The sequence below is a fragment of the Astatotilapia calliptera genome, chromosome 16 (genome assembly GCF_900246225.1).
Source record: "Astatotilapia calliptera chromosome 16, fAstCal1.2, whole genome shotgun sequence".
NCBI classification, from domain to species: Eukaryota; Metazoa; Chordata; class Actinopteri; order Cichliformes; family Cichlidae; genus Astatotilapia; species Astatotilapia calliptera.
The window spans coordinates 20,811,247-20,824,022 of record NC_039317.1 but is presented as its reverse complement, the minus strand read 5'-3'; the positions used below and the strand labels follow the sequence as shown (position 1 = coordinate 20,824,022).

At 41.0% G+C, this 12,776-nt stretch overlaps 1 protein-coding gene across 6 annotated transcripts in view; it reads left to right on the top strand.

Moving 5' to 3' along the window:
• Nucleotides 1-8,910, top strand: part of LOC113008116 (plakophilin-4) — a 91,008-nt gene extending 82,098 nt beyond the window's left edge. For all 6 annotated transcript variants that reach the window (XM_026145286.1, XM_026145287.1, XM_026145288.1 and 3 more), the window contains 10 exons: nucleotides 265-382; nucleotides 1,370-1,561; nucleotides 1,707-1,880; nucleotides 2,070-2,220; nucleotides 3,303-3,495; nucleotides 3,941-4,025; nucleotides 4,376-4,493; nucleotides 4,605-4,745; nucleotides 5,527-5,591; nucleotides 7,830-8,910. In XM_026145286.1, the coding sequence (XP_026001071.1) occupies nucleotides 265-382; nucleotides 1,370-1,561; nucleotides 1,707-1,880; nucleotides 2,070-2,220; nucleotides 3,303-3,495; nucleotides 3,941-4,025; nucleotides 4,376-4,493; nucleotides 4,605-4,745; nucleotides 5,527-5,591; nucleotides 7,830-8,069 (1,477 nt within the window). In that variant the 3' untranslated portion in view covers nucleotides 8,070-8,910. The remainder of the gene's footprint in view (nucleotides 1-264; nucleotides 383-1,369; nucleotides 1,562-1,706; nucleotides 1,881-2,069; nucleotides 2,221-3,302; nucleotides 3,496-3,940; nucleotides 4,026-4,375; nucleotides 4,494-4,604; nucleotides 4,746-5,526; nucleotides 5,592-7,829) is intronic.
• The last annotated feature ends 3,866 nt before the right edge of the window (nucleotides 8,911-12,776 follow it).

Sequence of the window (12,776 nt, the reverse complement as noted above, 5' to 3'; positions counted from 1 at the left end):
TTTAGTCAGACCACACACATGCACACCTCTCATACATTATGGATGGTGTATGGGGATTGCAAAGCCCACATCACACATTCGAGTGGGAGACACACACACGCATGTGCACAGCTGTCATTTTGTGTGTTTGCATATGCTCATCTGTTTGTTGAGCAAAGCCAAATGTCGTGTGTGTGTGTGTGTGTGTGTGTGTGTGTGTGTGTGTGTGTGTGTGTGTGTGTGTGTGTGTGTGTGTGTGTGTGTGTGTGTGTGTGTGTTTCAAAGGAACCTGAGTTCAGCTGGTGAGGAGGCCAGGAAACAGATGCGCACTTGTGAGGGCCTGATTGACTCACTGCTCTATGTCATCAAAGCCTGTGTAAACACCTCTGACTTCGACAGCAAGGTACGCACAAAGACACCCATCCACTGATGCACACACACAAATACATTTAGCCAAGAGGGGAACATGCTGCCACATGATAAGAGGGAAGAATCCTACTCATCCTGATTGAATCATTTGTTTCCTTGTGCCTAAATGACCCTCAGCTGCCAGAAGCAACTGTTTCATGTGCTTTGTCATCCAAAGCACAACTCATATTTTCGCATTCTGATTGACCGGGCTGCAACAGTGGTTGCTCATATTACTAATGGCCATAGTTAGAACCACATAAGCTTAGGCTTCAGAATGCTTTAAATGTTCTGTTTCACACTATTTTTCAAGTCTTGGATCTCTTTGATGTCATAAAGAGCAGATGTACTTAATGGGAGACAGAGTCCTGGCTGTCTGTACTGTATGTGAGGGAAAGACAGTCAGAGAAAAGTTGGCTATAAGCGAGGGAGGCATGAAAGCAAGAGGAGGCAGAATGACTTGTTTCAGACAGAGGTGGAATTGAGGGGCCGCACCAAGGCCCAGTATAGATGAATAAGGGTTATGATGAGAGTTCAAGAATTAAAGATATAGAGCTGGAATGGCCATTATATATCCTTAACCTTTTTTATACAACTGGGTATTGCAAAAGCTCATTCATCTGTGAATTGTAAAGCCATAAAAAGTCAAGTGGACCATGTCTAATGTGAAGATCACCACTCTGGGAACTCGACCCTTAACCGTGTCAGTCATTCATGCTCATTGTCATTGTGTAAGGCAAACCCATTACAAAACTCAAACAGCGTGAAAATAAGTTTGTGTGCTCTGGTTGACGAATTTTGTCTGCCTTGCGTTCCAAATCTAATTGATATCATTGTATTACTGCAAATAGAAGGTGCATGTCCCACACACTGGCTGCAGATACTGTAGCATGCTGCACAGAGTTGTAGCCTTTGTCATGGTGATTAAAAGAGCATCTACTATAACTACCTGTTCCACTGCCTTTCTTCTTGTACCTGCCAGATTGTGGAGAATTGTATTTGCACCCTAAGGAACCTGTCATATCGTCTGGAGCTGGAGATGACAGCACCCAGACTGATAGAGGGGCAGGAAGTGGATGGCTTACTGGCCAGAGAATCTCCCAGTAAAGAGGTGGATTCCAGCTGTTGGGGCAGAAAGAAAAAGAAGAAGAAAAACAGCCTTCAGGAAGACACAGTGAGTGTGGGACTGTATCTTTAAAATAGCAAAATATTTCTATTATCATGTATGGTATACTGGAAAATGAGTGAAGACCACACAGAAAAGTTGCAATAATGTCATTATATACCACAGCCTGATAAACACTTATATTCTGATTCAGTGGGACGGTGTGGGGCCCATCCCTGGCTTCTCCAAGTCTCCCAAGGGTGCAGAAATGCTTTGGCATCCTTCGGTGGTTAAGCCTTACTTGACTCTGTTGGCTGAGAGTTCCAATCCTGCAACTCTGGAGGGAGCCGCCGGGTCTCTTCAGAACCTGTCAGCTGGCAACTGGAAGGTAAAGTACCTATATTCACTTTATATACACTCACTGATCACTTAACAGCTCAGCACGTCTGCATCGATCAAAGCTGTCACCAGTTTAATTCTGGAACTCACACGTGCTAAAACACACATCTTAAAACCAGACATCTTCCTGAGTAGGGTGTGGACCCTTCTCAAGTTTCACTGCTTTCTGTGTGCACAGTTTGCAGCATACATCCGTGCAGCAGTGCGAAAGGAGAAAGGACTGCCCATCCTGGTGGAGCTGCTTCGGATGGATAACGACAGGGTGGTGTGTTCAGTTGCCACTGCTCTGAGAAACATGGCATTGGATGTCAGGAACAAGGAGCTCATAGGTCAGGAGTCACACTGTCACACATTTTACACTATACACCATAATGACTCTGTCTGGATGAATAATATTAAACACAAATATAAAGCCGCCTTATTGTTTTTCCTATCGGATTCAGCATATTTAACAGTCCAGCCTCTACTCATGTTGTACCAATTAGGCAGAGGCTATGTTGTTAAAGCATTTAGCTTGGATACATGCCCTTACTCAGAATAAAACACCCACCTAAAGTGTGGATGTTACAAGCACATTATTTTCTGTTATTTAAGGAGGTACATAGATATTATATAGATGATCTTTAGGAAATTAGCTGAATAACGTGACTCTACACGACACTACTTATTAATATTTTAAACATTTTCCATCTAAGCTGGCTCTGTGATTTATACAGTGTGCAAACCGACAAATTGTTTAACAAATTGTTAAACAGTGGGGGTTTTTTGTTAGTTCAGTTTGTTTTTTTTAATTAATGGCAACTACAGAACAAGGGCCTTTTGTGACAATTTTAACTATTGGTTATTATTTTTTTTAATCTCCCTCTAGCCTTTTGTTTTTCATGAAACATTCTCATTTAATGGAAAAAAACCAAGCTTTTATGTGCTCTCTGTGGAGTTAATGAGGAGTTACAGTTCCAACAAAGCAGGGGTGATGCCTGTAGCAGGAAGGGTGGGGTGGGGGTTGGTTCTGATTTAAGGTGCCTTCAGTTTTGTGGTTGTGAGTTTATGCTGCAGGGTTTTTTTTCTTTTTCTTTTGGTTTTCTTACCACCAGGCTGCTGCTGTTTTACAGTAGGATGCACACACGCCAGTGTCCTTGCGTTGATGCAATGTCATTTAGGATAACTTTGTACAACACTGCAGGCTAAGCAAAATGAATATCAGCCCGATTATAGAAGCTCCACGGTGTAGTTTAGGTCACAGTGGAAGACCTTTACATTATGTAACATAGAGGGGGGGGGGAAAACCAAACTTGTATGAGTGGTACTCCCCTCCCTTCTCCGTGCATAAGCATCTGCCTACAAACATGCTGTACAGTAAGTGTGTCACAGTGTATTTCCTGCACGTCTCACCTCCCCTCCTCGCTCTTAGGGAAGTACGCGATGAGGGACCTGGTCAACCGTCTCCCTGGGGGGAACACCACCCTGCTGTCAGACGAGACCGTGGCAGCCATCTGTTGCACCCTGCACGAGGTCACCAGCAAAAACATGGAGAATGCAAAGGCTCTCGCTGACACGGGCGGCATCGAGAAGCTGGTCAACATAACCAAGGGCAGAGGAGACAGGTGCGCTACAGAAGCTCGTATTTGTCTGAGAGTTTGTTGTTTTTTTTCTCAGTGATACACACCCGACTGTAACTTGTGCACACGGTGGAAAAACCCCCACCAGAGTCGTGGATGGGGATAAAAGGCTGTTTTGGGCACTGACCAGCTGGAGTTTTATACAAACACACACACACCTAAGTAACACTTTGATGCTTGGAGAAGGAGAAGTTTTAGCCACAGGGAAGGTGGCATTGTATGCATTGAGGTTTTATGTCCCTGTGGAATGATGGCACAGCAGCTATTTCTAGCCTGCTATATATTCAGTAATGTTCCAGGGTAAAACACACTGAGGACAAACTCTTTCCTCAAACATCATGTCCTGTAATATTTACAGTGTGTTTTTAAAGGAAGGCTAAAGGCATTCAGGAATACCCTAAAACATTTGGGCTTTTGACTGTTTCTCCAGGTACTCTATGAAGGTGGTTAAAGCAGCTGCTCAGGTGCTGAACACACTGTGGCAGTACAGAGATCTACGTGCCATCTATAAAAAGGTAATGACATTGAGTTTGGTCCTTTCTGGTGTCCGGTTTAATGTCTGTGAAAAATACACGGCATATCAAAAAGAATTATCTGATTTTAAAGTGTTTTAATTCTGAAGCAGTTCACTGGTCATGACTGAAACATGTACAGGTAGAAAGAAGAGAGGGATCTGTGGCTTTCACATGGTTGCTGACAGGTAGTGTAACAATAGCCTGACATGCTTGCAAAAGTATGGGATGAGTTTGAGTATCGTATGTGCTTTAAAAAATATCTATCCTTTTGAAATCAGATAGTTCTTTTTGATACATCCAGCATATTTATCCAGAGGATCAATGTTTTCCTCTCCCCACTACCCCAACAGGATGGATGGAATCAAAACCATTTCCTCACACCAGTGTCCACACTTGAGCGAGACCGGTTCAAGTCCCAGCCCACCCTCCCCACCAGCAACGTTCAGATGTCTCCAGTCAACCACCCTGGTACATTCAGTTCACTCCATTCCGTGCCCAGTCGAAATAGACACTGTCTGTGAGACCGGAAAACCTCTGGAATTTAATGTTACGAAACGTGTTTTCTTTTTTTCCTTGCAGCTGCCAGCGCCACGTCGTCTCCTGCACTGCTGGGCATCAGAGAGCATAGAGACACCATCAGAGATTATCAGAGAGCACAGTCAACTATGCAATTTTCTAATTACCAAGGAGACAACAGTATTCATAAAAAACAGTATACAGGTACACACCTGAAAGCCACTCGGGGTTACACTCCTTAAAAATTTAATTTGGCTCACACTCACCATCTGCACCAGACTGCGTGCTGTTACACACTTGCTGCTATTCGGGGCGTTATCTGTTTTATCTTTCGTAACGCTCCAAGCGGATTCTGTGACCAGTCTCCTCTCGTTGCCAAGACGGTCCTCTCTTATCATTTCCACCAACCCCTGCCAGCCCCATCACAGTCAGTTGAATTCCGACCGCTTCAGGGCTGTTTTTGTGCTGCAGTTGGTCTGCACAGCACTAAAGTGGACCAACCAGCCAGGAGTGGACACTCCACAGTGGTGCCATTGTTAGCATCACCAGGTCACAGCTTGCAGACAGGGCCAGTGAGTGGGTACCCAGACATACTACAGTCAGACAAGAGCTCTCACCAGCCTACTCTGGTTGGTGAGAACAGGGGGGAGGCCAGAGTAAACAAAATGAGCCTGCAGCCTCAAAAATTCATCTATTACATAGGGAAGTGGAAATTGAGTTTCTGGATTCCACCCGTTGGATAAAGTGCCAGTGGAAATACCCATCCCATGGGCTGTATAAACAACAGAACAGCAGTGGCCAAGTCTATTATTTGGTGTTATTTCTCTCCAGCGTAGCGCGCCACTTCTTGATCCTCTACTATCAAAATACAGACATTTGCCCTTCAGGGATGTGCTGACTTTTTTCACTGATATGAAGTGTTTTGGCATCAAGTTCCACTAATCCATCTAAGGCAACACTCACTTTATTTATTTATTTTTTCCAGGGTCTGGAAAGCCGTCTCCGTATTACTACTCATCACCCACAACAGAGGAGCCCCGAAGAACACAGGTGAATGCAGTAATTCTGCACAAATGTCTGGTTGCACTCCACAGCCTCCCCTTCTCATCTTGTCTCGTATGCCTGCTCTGATGTGGCTGTACAGAGGTAGAGGTTGTTTTGCTGTGTATATGCAGAGATTGTTTATTTCTCTGTTTGCCTGTTAGCTTTGTTTATTTGTGCAGACTATTTCTACTGTTATTTTTGTAGTGTTTGGGGTTTTTTTCAGTGTGATAGCGTAGTTTACAGTACATAATATTGCAATGTACACAACAAATGATTAATTAATCAAACTAAAAAATAAAAAAATATGATACTAGCCTTAAGAATTCATATTTATCGTAGTGTTTGGTGATATAAGCTGGCACAAGGCACATGTCTGAGATCCCTCCGCTGCACTGTATAAGCACGACCAACCCTTCTAACCCGCTTGACTAATACAAAGAGACTGACACGTATTCCACCCCGGATGAATGACAATGCTGCGAATGACCCAGCACATCAGCTATTGTTTGAGTGAGATTGAATGTGACTGCTGGGATTGGGATGGTCTGGGTACGTCTCAGGCACTTGTCTCTGTTGGACACATCCATGTGTGCCCATTCAGATAACAGGCACGGAGAGGAGGCAGGAGGGAGGAGATGCTGCACAAAGACAGAGTTCTCTTATGTCCTTCATTGCTTCACATTTCTGGCTAAAGACGGTCATTATTCATTTCAGACATTTATAAATCCCATCCATTTTGTTGGATTTCTAACATTTACCTTGAAGCTGTTTTTGTTGCATTAGTGGCCAGAGACGTGCAGGCGAGAAGATAATTGATTAGCCTATTGTCTGAAAAATCTCCAGCCACACTAACGAGCGTTTGTCCTGAATCTGCTGAGATGTTTGTTTATGCCGTTTCATTTTGTTACCACCATACAGAAGATTGATTTGAGATATTTTTTGTGTTTTGACAGGACGAACAAGAGTTATGTGCTTAAAGGCATAGTTAAGTTTTTTTTATTAAATCTTATTTTCTCTCTTGCTGAGGTTTCTAGAAGAAAGTCTGCCCCTGAGCTGTTGTTTTGACAGTCGCTGTCCGCTTGATTAGGTGCACCTATAAAACTCCTTGTTAACACAAACGGCTAATCAGCCAATCACATGGCAACAACTCAGTGCATTTAGGCTTGTGGGCTTGTAGGTGAGGTCAAGATGAATCCGAATGGGGAAGGAAGGCGACGCAGCTAAGAACAGGAAACAGAGGCTGTAATTTGCACACGCTCACAAAAATTGGACAGCTGCTGGTGGTGTAATGGTGTTGGGGCATATTTTCTTTGTACCCTTTAGATCCCTTAGTACCAAAGGTCAGTGAGTGTATAAACAAATGGGGACAGAGCCTTTACTTTATTTTCAACACTCAAATATACATATTTTTTTGCCTCAAATAAAAGTAAAAACTCTTTAACAACATAGTTTACATAGACATTACAGTAAGTCAAGGAAAAGGATAAGTACACGTACCTACATATGTCTTGCGCTGACATTGTTGCGATCCTCTACTGAGGACATGAATCAGTGTAACACCAGTTTGCAGTTTTGTCTCCGGGCAGCGTCTTCTGATCCACTGTGCTCAACTTTTTGTTTAAATTGTCAGTTTACTCTTTAAAGCTGAGAAGCTAATGTTTAGAGGTGCTTGTAGGTGGATTTCTAATCATCTAGGTGGAGATTTGCAATTAAGATTTTCCCAAAATGTTACCGTGTAGTGTGGTTATATTTATAGTGAGGTGTAAGTGTTCCTGAAAGTATAAGCAGCAGTACAATATGAAGATAAATAAAGTTTGTTCACTGAAATTAAGCTACACGAGAACTATCATTAAAACTTAGAATGAAATCTGAATAATACTTTGAAATAAGTGCTGCACGGCCAAGGCTGCAAACATCAGTGAAAACTGCCTAATTAAGTAAAGGTTAAAGGATTTTTGAAAACGTGTGCGCAGAGAAATGACCTCCTGTAAATGTTGCATGTGAAATGATTGGACATTTTAATAATAATTATGCATTACATTTCACAAAGCGTTGGGATGTAATTGGCTAAAGTGGAGCTAATTTAATTTACTTTACATGCTGGCAGGGGAAAGGGGACAGCAAAGGCTTAATTTGCTACCTTTATTTTCTTTTGAGTTTAAGTTTGAATCTTTAACGTAACGACTGTTGTAAAACTCAAGTTTTCAGAACCGACTCTTGATACTTGCCTCTCGTTCCTTGCAGCCTCTGTATTATTCAGATGAGCCGAGCAGGAGAAACTACGATACATACAGAATGTACCTGCAGCACCCACACGGCTACGACGACTCGTATTTGGAGGAGGTCATCACTTACCCTCCCACCTTCAGCTCTCAGCCTCATGGACTGAAATCCACCTGTAACTACGTGGACTATTACGCTACCACACGGACGCCTTCGTTCAGGGCAGAGCAGTACCCCGGCTCTCCAGACTCCTGGGTATAGGTCTGGAGGTGCTACCGTTTCACCATCACTTCGGTTTGTAACTGGGGTGCGTCTTTACCCTGCAGCAGAGGCGAGGAACACACAGGAAATGACAAACTTACTTTTTTTCATGAACTTGGCTTCATACATGTTTGTTTTGTGGATGTGTGTGTATGGAGGAGAGTTCAACTGAGTGATAACAGATGGAAAGATGGGATGTGAGCCAAAGAAGGAAATCAAGGAATGTCTTTTTTTTTCTAATTATTTTTTATTTAGATGAGAAAGATGGAATCATGCTGTGAGTCTGTTGAGAGCAGATATTGGGACACTACAGTGAGGAGACATGCGTCCTACTCTGTCTAGATGTTAGGTTAATTTTTCTTTTCGAAACTCTTAGCTGTGATAGCATGGTGAAAGGTGTGAGTCATGTAAACGAAGGTCCGCGGTAAGAGTCGAGACTGGAGGAATATGTATGTGCCGAAGCCAAAATGGATCATGAACTCATATCTGTTTAAAAAATGAATCCAAAAAAAAACATAAAATAAAAAAATAATCAAATGAAAAATAGTTAACTAATGATGTTAGCTTGTACAGAGGGATCAAATTATATCTGTACTTAATGTTGAACCTGTGTAATGCCATGGAGTCTTGTACATTTTTCGTTTTATTGTAAATACAGAAAAAAAAAACATGTTACCTGGTTTACACTCAACAGCACTGGTTGGAAAAAACAAAAAAACTAAAAGAAACTTGTGCCATGTTAGGTCTCTGATATATAAATATACAAAGAAATATGTGGACAAAGATGGCATCATAACACAACAACGACAACGTAATAAAAGGTCAAGTTTTGTTTTTTAAACTGTGTGAGAGAGTTTCTTTGCATCTCCAGTTTACTGACATTTTGTCCACGTGTGCAAAGAGAGTGAATGAATAGATCAAACCCTTTCTGCTCTGGTTGTAATATCCTCTATCCTGCCTGGGAAGCATATTTTATGTATTTGCACAGACATGAGTAGTGAGCCTTAAACCACCTGTGTTTTATAAAAGCCGTGTGGCACCCTGGAGCACAGCAACCAACACTGATCGGTAGCGGACTCTGCGCTTACACCTCGACTGACAAACCGTGCTCTTGGGACGGAGAAAAAAAACCTTGTTTTAAAATGTTTTTCAAATATCGATGCTGAATATGAGCGACGTGTGGTGCAAATGTATTTAAGATGAAAGATTCCAGGATGATTTTCTGTCACGCTACAAACTCTGCAAAATGGTGACGAGGGTCAGGGATGATTTGTGACAGAAGGATAGCAGCAGTTATTCACGGTGTCAGGAAATTAAAATATGCTACTGTGGGCCATGTATCAATGTAAAATATAAGTAAAAACCTGACAATATTAGAGACATGTACTCCTTCCCATCCAATATACGTACACTATTTGAAAAAAATGGATTGGGATAAACTAATCGTCTCTTGTTAACTTGATGTAAATAAAATTTTCCAAGGCACCGAGCCTCAATATGAGATCAGCAAAAATTGTTTTTGAATTGTGACTCAATAATGGGTCAATAATAATTAAAAAAATATGGAGCTGGAATACTGACAGGGTTCAATTTCCTGTGGATCGGGGCCAGTACTACTTAAAAGATGAAATACAGTTGCTCTTTAGGCCTAAAATGATTTGAATAAACACACTGCTGAAAGTTTGGTAAACTTAAAGTTTTTTAAAAGAACACCAACACAGCGTGTTATAATCACCAGACTGAACAGCTTTATATACTTGTAGACAAACTGAGATGTTCAAGTTCATCTATATTCATCTTTTTTTTTATTTGCATACAAACGCAATTTAAAATTCTTTAGATCTCATAATTAATGTTGTTTCATGCCCAGAAGGTATTTGATGGGTTGGAGTGGGGTTATCTCTCTTTTTCAGATCATCAAAGAATTTGATTTTTACTCATATTCCTCTTCTCCACCAGCCTCCACTTTCAGAAACCAGCTACACTTCCACATGAGACGGGCCTTTTTCTTGCTTAAGTAGTTGCAACTCTATGGACTGTGCTGCTTATAGTAAAGCTGGCATTAAGGGAATACATACGTTTATACCGACCATTAATTGGCTTCGGCCTACAAAAGACACTTGCATCCAGTTTTCCCGGCGTAGTCCCAGGAGCCTTAGTCTGCTAAACTGCTTTGCCAAAATATTGCGAAATGGACTTAATTTACAAAGCAGTGAGATTATCCCAGCCCCTGATTTCATTTAATTCATTACCCCTCAAAGTAAGTGCACGCAAATTAAAGTACCTAATAATCTGGGTCACATATGACTTCATACACCCAATTTTCCCCTCACTGCAGTTTCTTCTGAAACAAAATTCAGAATGTTAGCGCTTACTGAATTTATCAGGAGGAAGAATAAATACAGGTGAAGTCAATGTGCAATCTGCTTTTAAATGCATGTAAGAGCACAGCTACGAGCCAGGACTGTCTCCCATAACTTTAAGGACTTTTTTTTTTTTAAAAGCTGCTATTGTTATATGAGCATTATTGACAGGGATTTCATGGCACAGCCCCTAGAGATGGAGAACTAATCTGTTAGACTTGACTTGAAAAAATGTTCTAAGACTTGTGACTTGACTTGGACTTTTACACCAATGACTTGGGACTTGAATTGGACTTGAACCGGTTTACTTGAAAAGACTTGATATTTTACCCCAAATATAAAATTTAACATGCATATTATATAGAGATTGAAAATGTGACGTCATTCACGGGTAGAACCGCAAAGGATTCTGGGAACTCGTGGCAAGAGGTACTAGCGCACACAGGCTTTCAATTAAAATCAGTTATACAGCGATAAAAAGAAACACAAAAATGTCAAGAAGCTGTTGTATTATTAACTGCAATAGCCGGTCGCATGACAGCCACGGGAAGCCGACGGGTAAAGAGATCGGTTGTTATCGGATTACGTCGTTGAAGAGAAATTGTTCGAGCCATGTTTCCGAAGTAACAAAGACGCGACTGGATTGCAGCCATTCAAAGACCAAATATAACGTCCCAGAACACTCCAGCTCACAGGTTAGTCTGCTCCAAGCATTTACACGAAGGTCAGTGTTTTTTAGTAGTTAATACGTCATTTTCATAACATAACTGGTGATATAGGTTACAAGCAAGTCTGGCGCTGAACAGAAATTGCCGCGCTATGCTTCTTTGTTTATTGTGCATAAATAGTGAATTGTCCTGACACAATATTGCGTTTCGCTTCTGTTATTATGGTACATTGACAAAAACATATACTTTTATTCACAGGATAAAACAGGTTTTTTGTATCACTAATTGCCCAGTACGATTACAGCATACAGTATTATTGTCACTGCTACATTTCTGTGATGCTACCAGAAATTATTTCCACTACTAATTAATTACCGTTGAGCTCAAAGGTCCTATTAATAAACTGTTAACGAATGTGTATTTATGACGACAGTTTGTGAGACTGGTAAACTTATGATAAGTACGATGGTCTTTACTTTCTACACGGTGCATTTCAAGGTCCTGCACCCATCCGGCGGTAAACTGTACCTGGGCTTGTTGCAGTGACCTGAAGTTACTAAACTTCATGATCGTATGCGCTCACTCCAAGAACCGTATGATTATAAATATGCATATAAATATGCTAAGATGAGATAGCTGACTTCATCTAACTAGCAAATGTTGTCCAGGCTACGTTGGTGATGCAGTTTTTTTTTAATGTGTATGATATTTTTGTCATGCGATTTTAAAGCCGGTCCTACAACCGCATCCAAGAATAACATGCAGCTTATCTCAGAACTGTCGGTGAAAATTATTCTTGGAGCTAGGTTTAATTGAGCTGCATTTTAAAGAGGTGCAATTTCACAATTTGTGTATATTTTCTAAGTTCACTATTTTGTCATGTGTTGAGAAAAACACAGATTTAAAAATTACATGGTCTAATATTTACATTTAGCATATAACTGCAACATGCTTTTTTTCGTTTTTTTGAATGACTCGAAAGGACTTGAAATTCAAAGTTTCAGACTTGTGACTTGACTCGGACTTTTACACCAGTGACTTGAGGCTTAAACTCCCCACCCGATCTCAGCCTATAAACAGGTCCAAATATCATTGTGAAGCATTATTTAAAGATCTGAATACAGTTCATATGAACACTTTTCACTCAGTCTTGATCTATATTGATATATATCTAATTAAGAAGTCAGCTTTTTATAACAATAAATGCAGATCCAGAGTCTGATGTGCTGCAAAAAAAAAAACCCAACAACCTCATCACACTTTCATATCGATTGATGGAGTAATGCTAAAGCACTATTTTCCCTAAACTCTCTTTTGAATTCCACTCGGAAACTTAATCTCGGGTCTCTCGGGATACTTTATTCCTTTTTAAACTCATTTTGGATCTTCTGACTGGGAGGAACACTTGAAGAACCAGCTTAAGTTTAGAGAACTAGCTATATAGCATACACTGCTTAGGAGGCTAAATAGGTTTAGGACTACATGTTGAACCCATAAGTGACAAGTCACATCATCAGCCAACAAACGAGGCAGATCTTTACATTAGTCTAAAACAATATTTAAGTTTCATACACTGCAGAAATATCCACAAAACTATTAAGTGCAGTAATGAGAGACCTCCCTCAAGATAGCGCCTACATGCTAGCTGCCAGGCAAATTAAATATGAGTTTAGCTA